The following is a 25,991-nucleotide window of genomic DNA, read 5'->3' as shown; positions in this document are numbered from 1 at the left end:
TTGCACTGAGGACTCAGAAAAATGCATCAAAAGTCATCAGACGGTCGAAAACAGAAGATATTCATGTCGCTGGACAGCTAATTGTCATACGAAATGCATGAACTACATTTATATAATGCAGTGGAAGTTCACTGGATGGTGTACACCCTCTCCGGAGAAGTTTGCTTTTGCACTGAGAACAATTTGCAGAGGTCACAGAAGAACACTACTTTTGAGAGAGATTAAGTGATTAGAAACAGAGAATTCACTTCTAAGTGCAATCATTGACCAAAGAAATTATCCCAATTTAAAATGCAGTTCAAAACTTAAGATTTCTGAGAATATTAATTTATCATATTCAGCAAAGTTTTAAACTTGTGTGCAAATCTAACGTGAGCAGCCTGCTACCAAAAACTAGTTTCAAAGAGGCAATGTACAGTCTTCATTTTGCCTAATTCATTTTGCTCCCATCTACTTGGATTTCTGAAAGATTGCCCCCAATTTACAAACTGCATTTACTGATTCTTAGCAGAGATTGGATTTATAAAACATTCAAGGATGAGGATATAACTTGTAAAAGAATGAATCCTGAGGCCCGAAAATCACGTTACAAAAAAATACCTGTCACTGCTAATGCAACATAAATATCTTTTTTTACCCCAAACCGACTTTATGAAAGTGCCTGCAGCTTTTATTACTGATAAAGTGGTTGATGAAGCCTGCATAGTTAAGAAATATTTTCTAAATGGCTTGAGATGTAAAATGTTATTAGCTGTAGAAACAGCTGGGCATTTACATTCCCAAAATCAACAATATGAACCAACTAAAATATTATTCTGCTTAATGTAGTACAGGATTTTAATGCTTTTCGTTCGAAGGCGGTAGACTTCTATTACACATAACTAGGTTTGTTGGTTCTCTCATTAACGATGATAGAGTGTGATTGTTACAGAATGTGTAGCATAATTTTGCTTTGTGTGTCAATCCAGAAGAATGAACAAATGCTTCAGCGGGCTGTAACATCCGTTGGTAGCACACTTCATTTATCTGCTGTATTTTTATATTTTTTTTTAAACAAACACCATCTAAATAAAAGCTTGGTGAAATGATCATCAGCTAAAACATAATATTGATTCATGCACTCTACCTACAGGAATCTGTTGGTAATTTAATAACACATAAAGTCTCTTTTGGTATGAGATGTACATCAGTGTGTCTTCTGTCTTCCTGTTCTTAATCAAATATTGCTTGTTTATTCCAAAGGCACAGGAGATTTGAATGTTACAAGGGTTGTCTTTCTACTTCCCTAAGCAGCAGCACAGAATCATTTTTCCTGAATATTCATTACTGCCTTGGGCTAGATGGAGCTTTTAATCCTAACTACTCATTGCCAATGGGTAGATATACTAGAGGAAAAACAACTATTCACCTTTTTTTCTAAATGATCACATGATAAGCTTAACTACAACCATAACTATAAGTCCTCAGAAATTAAAGCAGCAAGTTGTCTGATGATTGCATTTGGCATTGGTAATGAGATGAATCCCATGTCCTATCACCCTCAAGGCAGATACATCCTTCATGTTTAAGAAGGAGTGTGAAAACGCTGTGCACAGAGTAGGTCACCTCTCCTTGTGCTTCATGAAAGAAACCATGAAGAGATTACCACAGAAATGTCTGGTTCTCAGAAATTTTGGACATTTTCACTATGGCCTATTTTCTGTGTTCTGGCAGAGTCCTCATTTTCACGCTACCCTGTTACTGCACAGTCGTTATACAGGACCCAGAACACCTCCCTGAAGCAGGGAAGTATTATTACATGTGTTTAATAAACAGAGAGAGGAGAGTCAGATAGACTGAGGTGCACCCCCTCAAAATGACCTTGTTTTGGTGTCCAGTTTTTACTAAGTCATTTGCATAAGGATCTGAAAAGGTTTGTCTGGCAGAAAACTGCACTCGATTCTTCAGAATACCTTAAAGCATGAGATACTTTCCACATTAACAAAAGAAACATTTTTAAAACTCGAATTTAATCAGTTTTTCAGAGTATTTGAATAATGCAAAAGATAGAAATACAACTACTTCAGGGTAACCAACGTGCTTTCCTTAACTATGCAAACAGTCCTTGGGAAGCACGTATGTGTGAGTGTATGTACATATGTACGTGTGCATATATAAAGAATACAAATGTCAGCCTGAAAGATGTCATAAAAATAAACCTGTTACAGAATTTCCCCCAAGAACTTCAGAAGGAAGGTTACCACTCAGCAGAGTACATTAGCTGATCTTGTCTTATTAGTGCTGCAGAAAATGAACCATACCGTGCAATCTTCCCTCCATCCCTAATTGCTATAATGGCCGCAGTGCTGTCTCCCTGAGAACAGGGTAAGGACCTCTGCAGTTGTGGAAAGTATAAAAACATAACTCTTCTCAGACAGAATCCTGATTTTACATATGGATGAAGGGTTTCTTACATAGAACTACTGGAGTTATCATTACAGGTCATGCTGATGATTTTTGCAAATCCATTATCCTGACTGTGGTGACGGGAAGTTCTAGATGGCACAGAGAATGCTGCAAGATCCATTAGGACCCTGTGCATAAAGTCCTTAAATCTCAACTATCACTGACTAAAATGACCTAAACAACAAGGTTTCAGAAATTAAAATAATTTATTCTATTTAATGCAAGTGTAAGTCTGATCTTCCTCATAAACCTCTAGACTTTGATGGCCAGAAAACTGTTCTCACATATGTGTTTTGCCAGTTAGTTTCATGGCTAAATCATGCATTACGTCAACGTGTTTCCAATTTTAAATACTAAGTTACAGAGGACTCATTTTGTCTTTGTATTAATTTAACACACATGAAGCTGACATGGGATTTCTTATATATGGTCAGTAGGCAAGTAGCACCAAGAGTCCCTCATCAGTGCATTCTTCTGGTGACAGATTTCTTTCTGTACTGGCTCTTCAGAAAAAAAAAAAAAATGTAGCCCCCTTACATCTATTAGCATCAGAGGAATTTTTTATATGAAAAAATGTTTTACAGTTAACTTCCTTACTCTGCACAGTAGACGCATTTTCCAAAATAGTATGGATAGCTATGGGAAAAGGCAGGAGTGCTTTTATGTTCAGGAATGATGTATTCTAAGAAAAACTTTATAAGTGAGAATTTGCAAGATTTGGCTTTTAAATTTAATTGATGTACTATTCTCGTTTTACTGTTTCATTCAACAGTAGTCTACAAGGGAAGAGTTAAGCCTATCCTCAGTCAAATTGCTATCTGAGAGCCCATGAGGACACAAATGCACCCTCATCTGAAAAACAAGAAAGGAGAAAAGAATCTTTCACCATCTGCAGATAACGTCCATGCAATAGGTAGACTTTCTTCTGGGCCATGCTATCCTCTCCCTGTGAACATTACAGCGGCACGACCTGCCATGACCTGCAGCGCGGGCAGGCAGGGGCAGGATACGTTTGGAGCAGCTTTAGAAAGTGAGAAATGAACAATTTCTGTAGATTCCTCACCTATTCAATCCACTCCACTGGCTCAACGTGTAGGTCTGGATCTGCATATCTTTTACAGAGATCCCACAGATGTTTTGAGGACTTCCTAGCCTGATAAGCTGTCAGTTTGAATGTTTTTTACATGTGTCTATCATGTATTTCTTTTCCAGATGAAACATGGTTCCAGAAATCCATCAGGAAATCAGAATAATAAAAAAAAAATAATCAAAGTTTCTCTCTGTGTGTGAAGAGCTGCTCTTTTGCTATTCCTTCAAACATGAAGAAAAAGTAAAAGTACGGGCATTTCAGCTTAAAGCACTGCAAAGTAGTATCTTCAGCACTCACTTTCTTTTTTTCATATTATTATTATTGATTTTCCCCACAGCTATCCTTTCTCTCTCCTCCTATGAGATGTCCACCATTACCTTCATAAAACTGTCTACCTCCAAACCCACCCAAAATTTCCACAGTACCTAAATACAGAATTGCAGTCAATCACTACAGTAAAACAGACACTATTTCTGAATGTCATGGTACTGTCTTCTCACATCCTGGAAAGGGGCAGTTTAGGTTGTGCATTTGTCCTATTTCAAACTTAATTAAAGCTAACAATTTGTTTAAAGCCTGTCAAATTAAAGGAAGGATTTCCCAGGACAGAAGACGAATAACTCTCTACTTCTCATTTGGAGTAAAAAATGCTTCCTCATTTCTCAGGAAATTTGACAGCTTTTGGTCAACATCTATTGACCACAGCTGTCAAAAAGAAAGAAATGAGACAGTTTAACCTACAGCAGGAATAAAAGTTTTCACAGTTGTATGTGAAGCTATCGATATATATTAGGAAAAATTTCAAAAAATGCTTAAATGACTTCAGAGGCTTTGGGTCAGCCTGGTCAACCCCACAAAAATGTAGCTGCTGTATGAGAACTTAGATCCTTCTGGCTATAATCTATGATATGATGTGATGTGAACCCAATGCCAGAAAACAAACTTTTACAGAGAACGACAGCATGTGAATTCAAGGACTCTTTTTCAGTCAATACTGCATTGCCTCTCGGTGTGAGATCCAAACGGTACCAAAGGTAGTGGAAACCTTTTCCATTAGTTTAGGGAAACAAAAAACAAAGACAAAGACTTCAAAATCTCATTAGACATCTTCAATAAAATAGTTCAGGAAAATTCTATTCAGGATAAAAATTCAGAAACATCCATAAATGGATAATTTCTTATCTTGTTCTGGGAGGACCAAAATGTTTCATTCCAGTTTAGGCCTTCAGCTTTTATTAATTAACTTGCACTTTGAAACAAGAGATCTTTTCAATATAAAGAGAGGTTGTAGGGGGGTCTTTATGGAAGAATTTCTAAAAGATCAGAGATTCATATAAGAAGAATTAAGCAAGGTCCACATAGTTACCATTTAGCTACACTACCATAGCAACAATACGTACTGTAACTATTGCTCACTGATTCAATTTAAGGATATACTTATTTTCTAACCTCTTACATACTCTAAAATACTCCTTTCTTTTAAATAAATCTTTTAAAAGAAATCTACTGGGCAAATTAAGACATTTATGTTATTTCTACATAGTAAGTGTTCTCTTTATAATTTGAACAAAAAGTGTAATATTTTTAAACTGAAGAGATACCATATCGCTTACACAACTAAGCATGTACTACTAGTGAAACAATCACATTTTTGCTTACAAAATACAGCAGATTAAGATGCAGAAGTATAGCTTGGAAAATTCTTACTAGCTTTCACTATTCTTTCTTTTTGTTATAGACTTTCCACTCAGGCAAAAGCATTACCACTTGAAGATTATGTAAAGACCATAATTATTGGTTTTATTTTAATTGAAATTTTTTAAAAAAATATTTATAGAGAGTAATGACTCCCAATTTCTAGATGTTTTTCCCAAAGTAAAAATCTAAGCAAAAGCCTAAAGACTTGATTAAACTTTTTTTTTTGGTTTTATTTTCAGTGGTAAATTATAAGAACTAAAAAACCCCTGCCATATAGCTCCATTCTTAGATGTTAGGACTTTATTACTTTAAAGTAGAGCTGCAAGCATGATGTCATGATTTGATCAGCCATTCTTCAGATCAGTCACTGCAAGTTCCACTTGGCGGAGCCTAATTGAGCTTCTCCTTTTTTTCCAGTGATACCAATGTGTCACTGGGCAAAATCAAATCACTCTGGATTAGGTCCAGGCTTTGGTCATGGCTGAGCTGAGAAGCCAAAGCTCTGAGACCCTGTCTATACTGGGAGAGATAACAGCAGGTATTAAGAACAGTCAGCATGACTATGACACTGCCGTGGTTCCTACTTCTCAGAGTTAGGCTACTTCGAAAAACTAAAAAAGAAATTGGTGCACATAAAAAAAAATGGAACTTTACCTTTAGCAGTGCTTAACCAAATAAACCTTAAGAGACTCGTAAAAGGTTTTGACAGAATCACAGTTTCAATAAACTTCAATTTTACCAGATCCCTATTTCCTCCTTTTTTTCTCTTATTTGGTATCGCAATCACTATTTCTCCCGTCTCCAGCGCTACAATTAGAACCTCTGAAAGATGTTAAAAGCATAAGACAAATAGCCTTTGATCACCTCTCTCTATTCCAAATGAAAAAATGGGAACAAGAAGTTGTTACAGCGTTTCGTTATTGTAGTACACTACGGGAGCTGCACAAATGGACGACGCTTAACAGTATGTTTGGGGGAAAAAAAAAAAGGAAAAAAAAAACCACTCAACGCACTCCAAAGCTTTTTAACATATCTCATCTAAGAGCTGCCAATATTAACATAGGTCAGTATCCAAATCCAAGAATACATTTATCAAAGTGCTGTGTGGGAGATCACTTTGGATATCTTATTAGCAGCATGGCACTCCTCCACCCCTTCTTTGATAATGTAGCACCTAATCACTGAAAAGATAACCAACGTGAAGACAAGGTCAAAAATGAGCTGGAAATTTTTGATTGACTGGTAGACAAAAGTACAAAACAGATTTGTGTTGGGAATTACAGCAACAATAAGAGGGATGTCAAGATCAAGCACAACTGAGACTTGAAAGGTTTGTGGCTGGTTTTAGTCAGCTTTGCAATTACTCCCTTTTCAGATCACATAAAAGCTTTTTGTTTTCTCCCCAGCACTAAAAGAAAAATAATTGAATTTTTGAAAACCGAGCCTTCTCTCTGCATAGATGGTCGAACCAAAATGTTTTTTCCTTATTCTGAATTTGTTTGGGGTTTTGTTTTTTTTGTTTGTTTTCAAAATTCAAAATGTTAATCTAAGCAACCAGAAGAAACATCACTGTTAGAAAACTTTCTACTTTTAAACTATAAGGCTTTTTAAAAATTGGTTTAGTTATCTTATATGATAGGAATAGCTCTCTTTATGTTTCATTGGTCAGTTAAAACTGTAGCAATCACTGTTTACAGCTATTGATTTTAATGCAACATTAAAGGAGCCTGACACAACCATTATTTTCTTTGGTTGTCAGAATAAAGGTTAATAATAGTTGGCCTGAAAGGGTGAAGCACAGATTGCCAGTTTAAATTATCAAATGATTTGTTCTGATACCAGTCGGGCTTAAACATTCCAAGTGAAAAACGTGAAACTGCACATTTACATTTAATAAACTTCTTCGAGATACTAACTGGAAAGATTTATCTACCCACAGCATTGGTGTATGTAAAATGTTGACTAACAAAAATGCCTTTTTACCCCTGACAGAAGAAAATATTTTATCTTGGTTGTTTCTAGCCAATCAAACTAATGTTTCTCATATCACTGTAAAAAAGTGGCATGCAGCACGATTAACCAATATTTCAGCTCTTTAGTTCATGCAGAGGTTACCTGCTAGAAGGCATAAAGGCTTGATTAGGTTTACGTCATACGTGAAATATTTTAAAGGGAAGCACAGAACTCGAATATATGAGTGCTGCAGCTACAAATAGCTTTCTCTTTTGATCAGATAGGCAAGCTCTCAGTCCTTTCCTATAATAAAGAGGCAGAAAACACCAAATAAGGGAGGAAACCATAAACCTTTGAAATCATCAAACTAAGGAATTTAAAACCTATGGTCCAAGAAAGATTTCCGACTCAGTTTGAAAATGATCATCATATGGGCCTGTATTCAGATTTGGTCTGCTGTAAAGAGCAAGCCTCCCAGCACGCTTACCATCTTTACTAGAAGGTGAGGCAAAATTAAAACAGTATGAGCCTAGTCCTGAAAATTGGCAGTGAAGAGACTAGTTAACACACTGCTAATTAACTTTATCAAATGGTGGCATAAAACTGAAACCATAGAAAGAAAAAGCTATTAATGTGCACTGCATAGTTAACTTTTATTGTGCACCAAGACGAACAATCTTAAAATATTTTATTTTACCTGCATATAGATACTTGCTGCTGATCATTTCCTTTCCAACAAATCCTGTTTACCAGACATCATTGGTATGAACAACTGCAATACCTTATGCTGCAACCACATATCCAAAGGCAAAGCAGTCTACAGGATCTGGACATTTAACCAAAACATTTAACCATGTAGACCACAGAAATATGCTTGCCTGAGTTTTCTATGTTTCTCTTTTCTGAAAGATTCTCAGTGCATGACAATACAATTGCAAGAATAAGTACAGGTTGCCATTTGGTTTTTTAAAAAAATCACGGTTTTCTTTCTTTCTGGGAAGCACTCACTATATAGTCCATCATAGTTAGGCTCCTGAAGTGTCATTAAAGCCCAAATCTTTCTGTTTCCTTTTTCAACAGCGGCAGGTCACGGATATTTTAGCCGAACTGACCTTCTTTGTAACATCTGTCATCCATAATGTGAGTTCCAGCTGAAATGCTTCCATCATAGTGAGACTGAAAATAAGGTTAGCCCCAACTTGCTTTCATGTCTTCATGAATTTCAAGGAAATAGAATCACTTTTACATTTTCTAAGAAAATCCATTCCATATATAAATAAAAAGTCACTACATACAAACAGTATTTAAAACCTTATTAACAGCCATACGATGTCATTCAAAAGTTTCAGCAAGTCGGCAGTGCTGTTAGCATTACTGTCCTACTTATAATCCCCTTTTATTTTCCTTTTCGTCTTTTGAGTAATTCAATTAAAAATCCTTCAAAGCAATAACAGTGGATTAAATATTGTCAAACGGCAATATAAAATTACAGAATAGTGTTCTGATGATGAATTTATTAAACTTTGCATCTTAATTCATTTCTTCAAGTGTATGAAAAACAGAATTCTTAAGACAAAATACCAATTAACTGTCGTACCTCATTATTAAGTATTGTCTCCTTTTACATGTTACAAAAAATAGAATACTTGAGCACATAAAGGACATACGGAACTAAAGACATAGAATAAATCCATTTAAATCATGACATTTAATCACACCTGAATCTTGTGAGGACAACAGAAAAGGAAATGAACCCTCAGGTACTGGAGGAAGGTGAGTGATGTCACCAACCCAGGAGCGACCACATAGTCAGCAAGCTTTTTCTGTTCAGATTTCCAGTGAAATAGCTCATGAGTCAATTGTTACTTAGAAGCAACTCAGCAAACGGTTTACTTTGTGAGGAGGATTTTAAAGAAGAAGAGAATGGAGAGAGAAAGGGAAGAGACACATATGAAACCAGGGAAGGTGAAAAAAACACCCAAAAAGGTTAAAATAACAAAATGGAACCATCATAAAGGATGACGCGTGGCCACGATCAGTGTGGGAGCCAGGAACCTAAGCCCACAAAACATATCCCCCAGCCTGCAAAAAAGTGTGCTTATATCTACGTTTGCAGGAGTTGGAGGAGGTAATCAGCAGCATCCCTTCTCCCTGCACGGCCCAAACACCCTCCCAGCAAAACGATGCCCAGTGCAGCACACCTCTGCCACGGAGAGTAACACCATCACTGCCTGAACCAAGGAATCCCTGTTTCTGAGGAGTCTGCGCCTTGGGATTGTAATTCCTGCATCTGCCTGAGCTTTTTCCTCAGCCAGACTATTAAGGCTCCCGTTCGTATCCACCAGCTTGGGCGGCAGACCATTTCTCTCCCTATCCAGCTGCCTAGTTTAATGAAACTTACAGAAATTCAGTACCTCTGAAACAGTTTCAACTCTGACAAACATGACTGAAACAGGTCATTTGGTTGAAATAGGCCCCAAAGCAACAGAGGGCACTGACGGACACAAAGACAGTCAGGCCAGCTAGGGCTTATCTTAAGATCCCAGCCAAAACGGATGAAAGCGCCCAACGCAAGAGAACAAGAAGACACAGAAATCCTGAAGCTCCACCGCAAACACCAACACAAACCTCACTTTGATTATACTGGTTTACACTGGATTTTGGGTGGCAGTCTTCCCACCGCTGCTACAGCACAGTGTTACAGCGCCCTGCTGTACTTTGCATTAATTTGTTGTGGCAACTGATAGAAAAGGGAAGAGAGAGAACTAATACTGCCTGCAGGACTCAATGAATTATACTTAACCGGCATATTATTGTAGGCTGACAGTAGAATGCCACATGAACACAGATATAATCAAATTCTGTTTGGGGCATCATTTATTTAAAATACTTCAAGCTCCTTGCTGGCAGAGCAACAGCGAATTAGCATGCTATGCTGTGCACTTCAATTAAAGAGCAGCCTCATTTTTCCTATTTCCAAGGTACAGCAGAGCAAATCTAATTGTGCCATGCAGCCAGTTCTCATCTTTGCAGAGTAACCAGGGCTTTGGGGTTTTTTTGCTTTTTGTTTTTGACACGATTTGTCTTCTTCTGAATGAGGCAATGTGGGCTGTTATGAAACTTGCCTCCTAATTGCAGGCAATAAACATGAACACAGCCAGCAGCAGAGGCTGTAGCAAGTACAGTTTAAGTAAAATGAAAATAAAGGTAAAAAAGAACCACAAAGCAAGTTCATTTTACATATGATCTGAATAGTTAAATCACCAGGATCTGGATTTCAGTGCTCACAAGAGACATACACATGCCTCTTTCAATATAAACTAAAAAAAGCAAACAATCCCCAAATCTATGGCTTAAATGCTGAGATAGGCAAAGATTTTTTGTATTTTGGAGGTTAGAAGGTATGACTAATTAATGAGAAATATTTATAAGACAGGATGTTATTAACTTTTAAAATATTTGCTTATAGCATAAAGAATCTCTGTTCCTGCACTTAGCCTGAGATCTTTGAATACAAGACTTTTTAAAAAAAAAAAAACCATCTAGAAGCATCCTCTGTGCTCTGGAACTTTAACTGATGTGTTGCTTTCGACTTTTGATCTCCCTAGCACACTGACCATCTCACCCCAAGTGAAGAGATGGGTCCTTGTGCTTCCTTTTATCCACTACTCGTTTCCTACCCCTTCTACAAACAATGCGGATAGGAGTTGAGCAGGGTGAACCCACAGAACCAAAGAAATGTTTGTCTGAATGTCTGGAGGGCAGCTAGTCCAAGCTCCCACTCAAAGTGGGACTGGTGCCAACACCAGTTGAGGCTGGCCATGCCTTTGCCTGCCCGAGCCCTGAAAACTCCAGAGACGATGAGTACACAGCCCTACTAGACAACATGTTCCTGTATTGCATCACCTTCTCAGTGAATTTTTGTCCTGATGCCCAACCTGAAACGTTCAGCCTGTAATTTGTGGCCATTGCCCCTTGGTGTATCATCCGACCCAACAAAGAATCCTCTTTCCTTCTTTGAGGCTACTCTTCCAGCATCTTTGCTCCTACCTTTCAAGTAGCTGTAGGCTGCTCTTCTCTTCCCTCTGTTGTTTTTCACTCCCCATTGAGCCAAGGAGATTCACTGATATTTTTGAAGACTGGATATCATTCATCCTAGTCAGTCTTACTCTAATGATTCTAAGTATATGCACATTACACTTAGTAGACCTGGGGTTTCATCTGAACAACAAAGAATGACACAAAACTTCACAGGAATGCAACAGAAAACCCAGATTATTGACTAAATTCAACTATTTATTCATTCTTACCAGAGCAGCTGGAGAGACTTGCTGACTTTTAGACCAAAACGAAAAAGGTAAACACTTAAATTTGTTGATTTCACATCACATTCAGTAACGGTTCTGAATATTTAATGCCACTTTTTAGAAGTAAAAAAAGAAAGAAATTAAAACATCTTTGCATGGTTTCCAGTGAAGAGACAAAAAGTGGACCACAAATGCAACACCACAAGTTAGACATTGGAATGAGAGTGCTACCATCTCACACGTTTGATTGATTTATTATTTTCACAATTTTATGCTGTAATTACTACAGTAATGAACTATAGTGGGAAAGCGATACTGGCATTTTTTAATAAACTGCTGTTCATCACATTGTCTCCATGTTTACTATTAAATGTTTTGTACACTTACATTACCTGATTCAATGAAAATCCATGCATTAGTGCTGTTATACCTAATGATGGAAATTCTATTACAATTTTTAATGATATCCAACTTTATAAACAGTTGCAGACTGTTATGAAAGAATACAAACCTTAACTTTATTATCATTAATCAGCATTAGTAAATATAATTGACATTTTATACAGAACCAGCTTTAAGTAACTTATTGGCAGCAATACAGATGCCTCTTAATATTACCCTCTGGCTAGCTATGCTGTTTGGGCGCCAGAGTGTCTGCACTAATGACTTGGAATTAAAATCAAATAAAAGCTGAGAACTGTAATTCAGCACAAATCAAACAGCCATGCTTAGTACCAATTCTCTGTCTATGTAATTTGGATATATCTGGAATTTTTAAAATTTACAGTGGGTATAAAACAGTGGAAGTGTTTGAGACTAGATAACAAAATAGGATAGAGAAAAAACAAATCTGATGTTCCCAGATTTCTACACTTACCCTTAGGCACACCGTAGGAATTGAAATGAGGAGAAAAAGTAGACAGTGTAATTAACCTTTCCTTTCCATTTTTTTTATAAACAACAACAACAAAAAGAGGCAGAATATTTCAGACATTATAAGTAGTAAAAATACACATACATGTTTTTCTGCCATTATTTTTCATCTCAGCAATTTCTGTAGTTTCCTGAGGATTTAATGTGCTCAGGCATGAAAAGGGACCTAATCCTTAAAAAATTTGCTATGAAGATGGGGATTATGTTATCAAAAAGATTTAAGAAAACCTGCTTCACAGTACAACCAGGAAAGCTGCTCTCTCTCTCAAAGCCTCATGCCATGACTTCTAGATATTGCGTGGTGGTTTTGTCCCAGAGCCTATCTGAGCCCTGCCTTCCCCACACCACCTATGCATGATCTATTTGGCTTCAGCTCTGGGGAAAAAACAAACAAACAAACAAAATTAGGAGTAGAGTCAAAATACTTCCTAGCACTTTTTTGTCTTACGATGGGGCCTCCAGGGGCCACCACATGCGGAAGCCCCCTGAAGGGCTGCTGATAGATCCTGTCGCACATATCATTATTTTATCCAGTTTATCCTCACCCTTTGCTTTGATAAACTACATTTGAAGCCACTATAACTTAATTTTAGCCAACTCTGAGGAAGAACCTCAGGATCTGGCCCTCTAAAGATGGCTTGTTTTACTCATTTATTTGTATGAAGGAGTAGATTCTTTTCTGAGCTCTTCATTTTGGTGAGACAGTTAAGAAAACACAATAATATATTTAAGCAAGAGTAGTGTATATTAAACATTCAAAAGAATATCCATATTGTACGGGGAAGAGAGAAATTTTATTATTATACAAACACACATGTATATATAATGTAATTTTCTTCCTACTTTATGGATCTGATCTCCTCCAAGGAGAGTCACAAATCCACACGATAGCCCTGAGTGCTCGATTTTGCATTTGGTTCTCTGATTTTACAATAGCTGAAAGATATGTAAAAACTCATGTAGCCAGACAGCTCCCTACTGACTACACATCTAAGCAACTTCACATGCATATATTATTCCAACCACTGAAACCTGGAAATAACATATGCCTTAAAAAGGAGGCACTTGAAAGGAGCCTGTTTCACTTCTGTGTGAAATCTTCAGGGGTCTCCCCAACCAAACCGCACCCTTCCACAGTGTGCTGCCATCTCAGGTGGGGACAACCCAAACTCCTGAGTGACGTTGTGCAGAGTGAAGGGTGGGAATTGCTTCATAAACTTCAAAAATGGCTACTATAGTTCTTTGTTGTTGAAGGCAATTTAGGGAAAAAAAATAACTATTACCATTTCACTAGTCTGGTCCTGGAGCGTTTTTATAATTCTCTCTCATTTTTAATCATAACTGTGGTAAATGACCACTGGCCATGAAAAGCATCCAGGTTACTTTCATTAAATAGAATAATCTATAGCATGGAACAGATTGACATCATTTTGTTCACAGAAAATAAAATGTCCTGTGCACTGTGCCTGACAGTATTGCTATGATAAAGCTACAGCTGAAGTGTGCTCACAGTTGCATTGAAACAATTACAGCTCCTACTGCCTCCCTAACAAAAGTTTTAGAAAGTTAATAGGTTAGTTATCCAACCACACCTCAGTTCTTAAAAGTTTTGTGTTCAACTGAGGAAGTGAGGATGAATTAAGATGTCTACTAGCTCTCTCCAAAGGGATCAGCTGAGTAGTACGTGTTGATTTTAGGGCCGAGTTTAGGGCATGTAATCATGATTTCCACTCTGCATCTCCCTCCTCTTCTTTTTCCCCAAAATGTAGTAAGATGGAAAATCAAACAAGCTTCAGACTTCTGAAATTTTATGGTCTAGAAAACTCTAGAAAATCTCTCCTGGTAGAAGGAGAACCAAGATTTTTCAGAGACTTCCAAGTTCACCACATTTGGGCATGTTTCAAAGCCAAAACAAATTTCAAACCACATCCAAAACATGTAAAAATCTGAAAACTTCAAATGATATTAGTATGAGACTTGGCTTTTGTGCATGTTTATTTTCTTTTCATGGGCAAAACACCACACATTCTCCTAATGGAAGTCATGGGATGTATTGATGAACTCGGCAGCAGATTTCTACACGGCAGAGACATCAGGTGTGGATAATTCCAACCTAAACTGTATAAACCGTCAAATCTATAGGTTACAGAACACAGGCTCTTAAAAGAGAAGACATTAACTGTAGGTGGCACTACCAGAATGTATGCCATATTCCGTGATTCTAAAATACAGTTAGGTTCATATGCTAAAAATCATGAAACGAAACATGAGTATATCTCATGTCCTTCAAAATCAATATTGATATATGCAGTAGTTACCGGGTTGTGATCTAAAAGATATCTACAGGGCACTGAAATGGAAACCAACAAATTCTGTCCAAGTGCTTTTTGGAAATGATTTGTTTTCATCTTGTTCCTTGTCAAATACATAATGCATTTTTGTTCTCAGCAAAACTAAGCATTTTGTATATTCTCAGCTTCTGTCGTCTTTTTTTTTTTTTTTTTTTTTTTTTTTTTTTGCTTTCGGCACTAAATATTTAAACACATTCAACCTAAAAATCTCAAGCTAGTAATCTGCTGCTTGTGTCTTCCCCCCGAGGTGTAACTATCAATGTGGTAGTGCAGGATTGCTGAAGAGACATGAAAGAGATTGCGGTTACAGTCCTACCTGCCCACAGGCCAAGCCCATGCCTCTCTCCCCCATGCCATGAGGACATGATAAATTTAACTCCAGCGCATCTGCACCAGCAACCTATGAAACATGCCAGAGAAAAAAAAATAAAATGCAAAATTGACTTCAAGTAATGTACTTTTTCCTGTAGCATTTACTGTTCATGTTAAATAGATTACTTTAGACATTCGATTTTTTTTTTTAAAGAGAGAAAGCTACAGTTATGATAGCCTGAAAAAGAAATGTGTTGATTGTTATAGAGAAAAATTTCAAAACCTGATGTGGCTTCCCGAAATTACAAAGGAAATTAAAGTAAAAAATAAATTAAAAAGAGACAAGCACAATAAGGAGTTGGTTCTGGAAAACGTTAAAAAATGAAATGTAATTACAGGGCCACAGGGCAGCACTGAGCGCAAGGTGCAGCACCCAGTGTTACGCAGGTGCTTCTGTGCTCTGAAGAACTGTGACTCAGTAGTCAATGTCTCCTTTCTGCTTTAATGACTTTAGTCTCTAAATTTTCTGCAGGTGCCTGTACTGTGCCATAGCTTTTGTCATTAAATATTTTTGCTTCTGGAGTCAAACAAGAGAGTATTAAAAAGTCTACACAAACATATTATTCATGCTAATTTCTCTTCAGCACTCTCTATTAGTTACGATTAAAAAGGCAAAGGAGCCGAGGCGTACAAGGGCAGCACACAAACGCTCTTCCCTTGCTCCCTGCTGAACTGCTCTGGCCCGAAATGAGGATCTCTCCTGTTGCCTTCCATGTGGCTGTAACCAGTATTTTGGTTTGCATTTGCATTTTGTTTTTGCTTATTGAACGGGAGTAACTGCCTGCTGTGTGGCCATGGTTCAACAGCTCCCCGAGCGCGTGAGCAGGGTAGAAGCCATCCATCACTTCCAGGAACCCTCGGCGTCCTGGCCAGCTCTGCAAGCCCAGCCATGACGCGCTGTTGCCGTTGCTGTCGGCCTCCGTGACAAGCTGACCTTTTGTATGAATAGGTCGTCCTCCTGCCGAGAGGCACCGTGGTACCTTCTGGGGCTCCTGCTCTTTGGAAAGCCACATCTATTACCTTCTGGGTAGGATCCTACGCATGCGATTAAATATCACTGCTCTTCGGCTGCAGATTCCAGAGCGCCCTGAACAAGCGTGCTGCTCTCCACAGCGCGGAGACTAACAACTACTTCGTGGAAGAAAGTTGTATCACATAGGTTACATATTACTGACCCCATTTAAATAACTGTTCTTTTTCTAAAGGGGCAACAAATACAAACACAGAATGGAAAGACCTGTCTTAAAGTTGGACAGCAGCACCACTGGATTAAAAAAGAGGAGCAAATGGCACAATAAAGCCATTCATCTTAGTCAGTTTAAAAGCTGTACTGCTCCTGTCAAGCATGGATTCCACAAAAGATTTCATGGTCAATTAGGTAAATACAGGTATAAAATGGACTAGTGCTGAAGATCACCAAGCTAATTACTGATAACGTTTAATTTCTCTTCCCTAAGTCCCCAAAGTGATATTTTTCCTCATAGGTTTAAAATACCCAAAGAAAATAGAGAAATGTCTTCCCACACCACCGTAGGAGGGCTTAGGACATTGTGAATAAAGAAACAACGAGGTCCAAACATACACATTGAGCAGCATGAAAACACAAATTCAAAATATTCACATCCATATCTACACATATATAAAAAAATAATACTTATAAAACATTTAAAACTAAGCTAATGATAGCAATAATGACAAGCTCTTTTTTTTTTCTTTGCTTAAATGTGTTAAATTGTTTCTTTATTGATCTGAAACTATGCTTTTTATTTCCTCTAGATGCTTTATGTGGACACCCCCCCCCCCCCAATTGTATTTAAAAATAACAACTTTGTATGACATTCAGATACAAACACCTTTCTGAATGAAGTTATTGCAATCTTAATCAAGTATTTCTTATACTATTCCCTATGGACACAGGTACATGTTTTTAAATAGTTTTTTTTTCCCTTCAAATTAAATCAAAATTTCAGGTGCATAGTCTGTTTGCATTTGTGTAAGATAGGATTTATTTTATAGGAAGCCTGCTGACTGCTATTATATATGCTGTCTTTCTCTGCTATCATTTCTGAAAGTCTGTATTAAAACTAGAATAGCATTAAATGAGCCTTTTATACGTTAAATATTCAAGAGTTTTATATTCAAAATTTCTTCTGGTGCTGTCAAACTAGTGTGCCTGTAGGCAAGGTAAGATCAAGTTAGGCTCTCAAAGGTAGAATTAAATTTTATCAGGGCATCCGTCATAATATACAGTTTGCTTAAAATGCAAATAAAAAGTATATAGATTCAAAGACTAAAGTCTTTTCAGGTACTGCTTAAAAATCCAAGGGACCACTTTTATGGAACGGATTTCCTTTAAATTTACATTTCCATCATTTTAATGAAAACATAGAATAAACAAATTATAATGGACGTGCTTTAAATTCTCATTTTTCACTTTGAATGTATATCTTTCAAGAAATTCCTTATTGCAGCTCTTGTTTTTAAGGAGAATAAAAAAGATGCAGAAACACATTTAGGAAACCATTACCTCAGCCATTTTTGAAAGTTCAGTCCAGTCCTCCCTGCTATAGCTGCACATGATACTGGCAATCAGAATCTGAAAAGAATATATATGCAATCATTTTAAGCCATGTTACGGATTTTGTAATATAGTTCTTTGCTGTGACTCCAGACGTTAACTACCGCTACCTGCATATGGGAACCACCAGCTGTACACTACTAGCATGGGTAGTGAAATGCAGCTGTGTATTTCACTGGGGATGAGAAATAGTAAACAGAGTCATCTATTTCATCCCTGTTTTTTAAGTCATTACAGAAAATGAGCAGGTCTAGTCAAACACATAGAGTACTTTGCATTCTCTTCATCACACCGTAAAGTGAGAACAAAGACACCGAGCCCACCAGGCAAACTGTCAAACATACTTGTTTCTGAGGTCAGAGGAACGAAGTTATTTACTATTTATACAACACCAGAAGTACTTGGGGCTCTTTAGAGGTAGGTAGGACTTAAGTGCAAGAGTTTAGAGCCTAACGCGGCAGTGTACAAACACAACATCCAGCTGAATTCAGGAAGCCAAGATACACCAAAACCAGCCCCCAGGAATTTCATACTATGCAAGTTAAGGACAGTGACAGGCAGCTGGGACTCTTTTGTGCAGAGGCAACTGCGGGGAGACTGGCAGACTGGGAGAGCGGCACGGAGAAATTCCAGCTTTTGTTTTCCCACGATACACATTCTGTTTCCTATTCACTGGCTGTGGCCCCAGTTCCCCAAGAGCTGTTTCTGTGTGTTGCCTTGCCTCCTCCCTGCACCGAGCACCTTTCAGACCCAGGTTCTTCCTGTAGTTGCTGCTGCTGCCTCTAACACCTTTACTGAGGTTCAAGTTTATAGGTAAAATAAGTTCTAATAGGATTCTTGTGGGAGGGCAGCTAGACGCACGCACACCTTTCCAGTTGCATACAGTGCTATTTACTGTTAAACGAATGTTAACTACTCCTCTGGTCAATGTCCAGTTTAAGTAACAACGTTAATTTCTGTTTAAGACTAAAACACAATTACTTGTTCTGGACCCATCAAAGATCGTCACACACAGAAACTCTGAAGTTGATACATTCGTGGTGAGACCAGCAAAGAAGTTCAGCCCAGAAACTCCTGCATGGAGAACCTCCTAGAAGGATAAGGTTTGCAAGAAAAAAGCAACAGAGATCTATACTGCCATAGTTAAAAGGTTAAACTGGAAAAAGAAATCGCAGAACTTAGGAGAACACTGCCGGCTCGATCTGTGTTCAAAGGGGACACCAGGAGAGGAGAGCAGAAAAACATCTGGCCACACTCTTGTTTATTTGGCCCTCTTAAGTTAAACGTATGAAAGTTTCACATGTAAGTTTGATTCACAGGTAAGATGAAATTTGGTTTTAATCTTTTTTGCTTTCCGAACAAGTTTTACTGTCAGCATTAATAAGTAGGAGGCGCTTAATCTGTCGTCCTAGTCAGTATAACACTTCTCTTGAACTTCCCCTTAATGCTGAGGGTTAATGACTCATTCATATAAGGGAAAATACTGAAAAGTATGGTGTAGAAAAATTGTCCAATACACACAATTGTCGGAAACTGTAAATTCCGAAATTATCTCCGTAAGAAGGATGAGCTATTTAGTATCTTTAGAAGGGATGGAAATACACTTTAAAAAGGAAGGCAGCTATGGAGAAAATTAGACATGATGAGGTTACAATCTATTCATTTAAAAGGACAATACCACTTATCATCATCATTATTTCCATTATTTCCATTGTTTTGCTCTGATGAATCTCTACCTATCAATCTACCACCCACCTACCTGCAGACTACCTACCCATCCACCCTTCCAGCTGATGTTTGCAAGATGGGAGTCTTTAGACAAGGAAGGCATTTGATGAAGTGCCTGCCTTGCCTGCAGGTGCCCATTTGTGTGCACCTCTGGCAGAAATGTAAGACCAAGCTTTTCATTAAACGCACACGATCATTACCGGCCATGCTTTTATTTTCCTCTTGACAGAGGAAAAAATGCTCTCTCCTATACCATCCTTTTTTCTATTGTGGAAAACCTTATATAGCTCTATAGGTCAAATGTTTATGAAACAAAATTTGCTCTATGTGCTAGCTGAATATTCAAGATAATATGAGTACTCTGGAAATAAACATAAATCTCTTTAAAAAGACTCTAATATTTTAAAAAAGACAAATTATGAAAAGTCAGTTTGAGAAAGTATCTATGAGAAAAATTTACAGTAAGAAAGTAAGTTTAAATATGCACTAACTGCAAGTGAGCTAGAAATCATATCTTGTCAAATTCACACTTTTTATAAGCTAACTAAAGCAAAAAAAAAAAACCTAACCAACTCAGACACTGACAACATGATAAGGATTTTCGCAGTTGCAGTCACAATCCAAAGTATATCAGAAATCTACACAATTCAGCTTTAAAACAAATCAAATTTTCCAGCAGGGAAAGTCGTAAGACGACAAGGGCGGCCAACTATATTCACAAGTAGCTGAGTTAGGTTATGTCAAGTGTTATTAATGACATTTGAAAATTCTGCTGGGAGTGTACAAAAGAGGAGGAACAAGATCTGTGATGTTTCAAAGAGCTGTTAATTAAGACAACATGTTTATTTAATATTGATTAGTTTTAGCATTCACATTTAAAATTAAGTACATACTTTTTACAGAAGCAGTGGTTTACAATAACGAAAATAACTGAAAGCAAAAATTACATTTCTGCTGTGACTGTTCACACGAAAACCATGATCTCAGAGGGAATAACGAAAATTTAAAAATAGTAGGGATTTTATTCTTCTTTTTTCCCCAGTGTTCCCTTACAACTTGAAATTAAACTTAATTCCTAGGTGGAAACAGATCCTCCAGCATTCCATGTTAACAAAACCATCCTTCCTCAAGTGACTATTCTTTCCCAAAACGCCTCTACAGTCTTTTCATTTGGAATCAGTACTCACGACAAAAAAATAATAAGTATTGTATGTGGACGTTTACAGGCACTATTTGTGATGCTTGAGGTTTAAATCTACTCCTAAAATCGCACATGGGAATTTATAAAGAAAACATAGAATACTATCTCCTATTACCTAGAAAGAGAATACCAAGAAAATAGTAAGAATAACAAGTAATAAAACCCAGAGTTTTTATTGGAAAGTAATAAACAGAAACTGAATCACGTTTCAGCCTCTCAGCCTCTTCTCACTATTTTATTTTTTCTTCACATCTTTGATGTCTGCAATGCCATATACCACATTACCACCCCTGCAACTTTGATAGCCCCAAACAGTTGGCAGCTCATAAAAGTCCAGCGCATGGCCCAGCCCAGGAGCATCCCCAGAGTGCACAACCTTCCTCTTGACTCCTGAAATTTGCAGTGGCAACCTGACATGAGTTTAATTAGAGCTGTTTGAACCACAAGTGCGAGGCCACACCACGCTTGCCCGGCTCACAAAAGTAGACTCCTGACAGATCTTACAATAAAGCTGCTGCTAAAGTGCAGTAAGTGGTAAATGAAGGTTGACTAAATTGCAGCTTTGTCGTAGCTTGAGTGAGGGCTGCCGGCGAAACTGTGCATGACTGAAGCACAGTGGGACCCCCAGCCCATTCCTTATTCCCCATCAGAAGCACAGCTGGCATATGCTGTTCCCTCTTCTTTATCCAAACCGTTATTTTGCCCATTGTCGAGAGATCCTGCCTACTCCACCCTGTGCAGCGGCTCTGCAGACCCTGCTCCCTCCCCGATGATCACCGTGACGGATGTCACTAGACCAGGTCTTGACGCCCCGACATTACACAAAGTGATAGACAATTTCTCCAAATGCTTGTAAAGGGACAAACGTGTTTGTAACATCGGATGCTGTTCTGTGTACAGGGTTATCTTATATCGTTCACAGAAGACACAGAAGAAGAAGGTCTAGAATAAAACTTTTTTTTTTTTTTTTTTTTTTTTTTTGTTGGAGGGAGGGGAAATGGAAAAGGGAGGGTAAATAATGTACCATTTAGGACATGATTATAAGATGAATATACTGTAGCTAAAGCACCTAGTCAAAAGCTATATTTCACACAATTCTGTAACTAATGCATTAGCAGTTGTTCTACTTAAAAGGACACTGACAAGGTACTTGTCATAATCCTTAAAATATTTTTTTCTCCCTGTTTATAATAATCCCCTGGAAGCTTAAACTAGAATCTATTTCCCTTGTGAATGTTTTTTTCTCTTCCATTATCTGTATGTGGATGTCTCATGAATGCAATAGCATTAAAAGAAATAAAAAGGAAGAGGTTTGCCACTGTGTATGTTTTTAAGTGATCTTTCTTCCCTAACACACGGAATTCACTGCAAGAGGTTGCAACAAAAAAGGAAGGAGAAAAAAAAAACAACTGGGCCTACTTTGGGTCAGACAATCCTGAGAACATCTATTTAAAGCCAGAAGGCAGTAAAACTCTAGGTAGACAATTACCATTTGTCCTGTACTGCTCTGCAGGGAATAAGGGAGTTTCAGTACACTCAAAGAGTCTGAAAAAATCTCAGGGGGCTGGATTTAAATGTGAACACTGTCAATTCCTGCAAATTTAAGAAAACTTCCCAACAGACGCAATGAAATCACAATCCTCTACCCTCATGCCTGTAATAACTGTATTTATTTTAGCCATATAACAGAGGCCATAGCCTCTATCTGTTCCTAACCTGTTCTGCCAGGTCTGTGCATAATCTCCCTGCACTTCAGGAAATTCAGCCACCCATATAATTTCTGCTTTCTCTTCCCTGCCTGTCCCTTCTTATTGCTGCACCAGGCTTGAGGACAGTTCTGCACCAAGTGTTCACAGATGCTCCGCTTAGACGCTGCTGCTGGCTTCAACCGGCACCCCCTTCTGCTTTCTCAGACACTTGCAAAAGTCCCTAGAATTTTATTTGTGATGTGCACAGCCCTTGCAGAAATAGAAAGAAATCCTTAACATCATCTTTAAGAGACCGTTCCCCTCAAAGCTGTAAAATCAAGAGGAGCTTTCAAGAAGGCTGAAGGACTCGTTTTGTAACAGCTACCTGCTTGGGAAGCAGAGATATGGAACATGATAATTGCTGCAGATAGAGGGAGTGCAGAGATTGAAGACTATGTTAAGAACCAGATTTCCAATACCCACAAAATTATTCTTGATCAATCTAAACTTCAGAAGGCTTTTGTGTTTGGGTCAGATGGAAAGACCTCAATCTTCCTTTCAAGACATGTTTCTTCTTCCCAAAGAACACAGTACAGCCTTGCCACACGACCTGCTTAGTCTGAACAAACTCAAATATTTTTAACCAAAATTCCTCAGGAAGCATTTACTAGGAAGAGGTTTGGCACTGGCAATATAGTCTTTCTAAAACAATGGCAAAAATAGTATCTTTAGTTCATCAATCATCCGTGAATAGACACCTACATCTATACAAGCACTTAGGACAGGAGAACATCTCGGTGGCTGAATAATTATTTCACAGCATTAAAATGCCCCTGTCTGAATGAGGGGTATGTGCACTCAGTTCTGACCCATGCCATCTCTCCCTGGCACACCGTAACAAGCCAACACACTCAGAGCATTTCCTGCACGTGTGTAGCTACAAAAGTACATGGTCCATCAGGTGCTTGGTGAAAAGTTAATAAAGAACACTTTACTGAGCGCTCCTCAGCTACTCCAACGACACGATAAACAATCTTGCAAATAGCTAACTGAAAAACACACATGCTGCCTATAGTCTTCTCATCGTTCTTTCACACGTGAAAGGATGAAGCATACGGGCCATAGGCCAGATTCTGCCCTACCCAATAGCTCTTAGATGCAGCCTCAGTAGCACAGAGCGAGCAGCAAGGGAATAAACACAGCACTAAAGGACATTTTGGGGTAGTACAGATTTTCCACCTTATCGAGACTTGCACCACTAGCCTGCCTCTGTAACCCTGCCTCTCGCACGTCAGGTTCAGGGCAAGTCACAGCAATGCCACATCTTGCCAGCAGAAAGATTCTCGGAGGCTTACTGCCGCTCAGTGCCACTTGTGGTAGTTCTCTGCTTTTCCAAACGGCCGCTGGCTGACGAAATGATCATCCTCAAAACCATCTGGCTGGAATTACCAATGTACGGAGAATATCTAACACCCACCTCACAAGATAAAAAGTACGACCGCAGCAAATATTCTGTATTGCACAAACACATGCAGCACCGAAAAGCAACAGGAGCACAAAGATTTACTGTTGTAAAAATAACCTTCTAGAAACCAGCCTGATTTTGATATCTTGTAGACCCAACCAGGTTTCTCTTTTTCTGTACTTTCTTGTTGTAATTTTTGATTTGTTGCAGAACTGAAATAAAAATAAGCTTCTTATTAAAAACTACCTAGAACATCAAATCCCATGCAATAAGAAAGTTAACAATTGTAAACCCTGTCATGTCTCTGAGAAGCAGAGGAATTATCTTGTTATCAATTTAATAATGGAACATTGAAGTAAATGATGCCATCCACTGACACCAGTAACACTGTCTCTCCTGGGAAATTCATGTCGGTAGGAACTGTCAATCTAGATGGATATGGACATATTAAACATTGTACCTTCAGTCCATAAATCTATTCTTTCTATGCTGCCTTAATAAAAAGATTCTGCATGATGATAAAGACAAGCAATGCAGAATGTCTTGACATTGCTGACCTATAATTCTGCTTCTCTTCTCTCCTCTTTTTTCAGGGAGTGGAGAGTAAATAATTTAACAATCTCTAACCATCCATTGTTTTCCTCCTTAGCTTTCATGTAAAATACATTTAAGGTAATTCAAGTAAATGAAAATAAGACAAGTAGGGGATATTAGTATGTTTATTATTTAGCTGGCTGTCTTTAGCAAACCTTCTGAATAAAGCCCTGTCTTTACCTTGTTACTTTATATTGAGATCTCCAGTTGTTTGTCAAAGTGAAGTGGAAGTGAGATACAACAGATCAACACAAAACCAGGCCAAACATTAACAGCACACAAATAAGTCTAGAGAAGCTGATGATAGGAGTTTGAAAATACTACCATTTGCTCACCCTATCACACACACAAAATCAGCATGAACAGAAAACAACAAAGATTCTTTTCCCAGGCTAAACGGAGACACTTATTTTCAAAGGCAGTTATTTTCATATGATGACTCTACTTCTATCAATGAGATTCCATCTATTTAACAAGATTATTTGATGGATGTCAGCGAGTACACTCGGCTATAGCTTCAAATTAAGGCCTAGAGTTGTTAGAATCTAACATCCTCAGGCAAATAAAAACCAAGGGTTATGAACAAACTCCTTTCTTTGTAAAATAACTGAATGCTGTGGCTTTGACAGGAGCACGAAGCTAAACAGATTGCTCTTTAGGACTGGCTGCACCTGTAAGAAAACAAGGGAGCAGCTTGGTGTTGTAACTGCTCCTCTGCCACGTGAGACTCAGCATCGTATCAGCCACTGTCAAGGCAGGAGTTGAGCTACCATGCCCTTGTCCCTGCTTGTACACAGAAATATGTAGGCACAGATCATGCACATGGAAACTATAGACAAATGGAAAGCTAACTTTCCATTAAAACATTTAATGAGAGTCCTACCAACTTGGAATATGACTGAAAGCAAAATGAATGGACAGAGAAAAAAAGAGACCTTCTGATGCACCCGTACCTTCCATGCTTCAGCACACTCCAATAAACACGTGGTAATTCCTGAAGAGTGAAAAAGAGAATGGAATATGACTTCCCCAGGGCTCAGAACTGGGGTCAGTCCTGTTTAACATCTTTATCAGTGATTTGGATGAGGAGATGGAGTGCACCCTTAGTGCATTTGCAGATGACACCAAGCTGGGTGGAAGTGTTGATCTGCTTGAGGGTAGGGAAGCTCTACAGAGGGATCTAGATAGGCTGGATTGCTGGGCCCAGGCCAATTCCATGAGTTTCAATAAGGCCAAGTGCCGGGTCCTGCACTTTGGCCACAACAACCCCATGCAGCGCTGCAGGCTTGGGGAGGAGTGGCTGGAGAGCTGCCTGGTGGAAAAGGACCTGGGAGTTGACTGATAGCCAGCTGAACATGAGCCAGCAGTGCGCCCAGGTGGCCAAGGCGGCCAGTGGCATCCTGGCTTGTGTCAGGAATAGTGCCGTCGGCAGGACAGAGAGCCCCTTTACTCGGCTTTGGTGAGGCCGCACTTCGAGTGCTGAGTCCAGTTTTGGGCCCCTCTCTACAAGAAGGACATTGAGGTGCTGGAGAGGGTACAGAGGTCAGCTACCAAGCTAGTAAAGGATTTGGAACACGTCTCATATGAG

The 25,991-nt window shown here is 38.4% G+C and overlaps 1 protein-coding gene across 1 annotated transcript in view; it reads right to left on the bottom strand.

Annotated features, from left to right (window-relative positions):
• Positions 1–25,991, bottom strand: part of DPYD (dihydropyrimidine dehydrogenase) — a 344,208-nt gene that overhangs the window by 97,956 nt on the left and 220,261 nt on the right. The window contains exons 15-16 of the mRNA XM_086463055.1: positions 17,677–17,745; positions 15,094–15,177 (exon numbers count right to left, since the gene is read on the bottom strand). Of these exons, the coding sequence (XP_086319181.1) occupies positions 15,094–15,177; positions 17,677–17,745 (153 nt within the window). The remainder of the gene's footprint in view (positions 1–15,093; positions 15,178–17,676; positions 17,746–25,991) is intronic.

The sequence above is a fragment of the Leptosomus discolor genome, chromosome 3 (genome assembly GCF_034619465.1).
Source record: "Leptosomus discolor isolate bLepDis1 chromosome 3, bLepDis1.hap2, whole genome shotgun sequence".
Classification (NCBI taxonomy): domain Eukaryota; kingdom Metazoa; phylum Chordata; class Aves; order Leptosomiformes; family Leptosomidae; genus Leptosomus; species Leptosomus discolor.
Note: the sequence above shows the minus strand (reverse complement) of the source record. Positions and strands in the feature narration are given on the sequence as shown.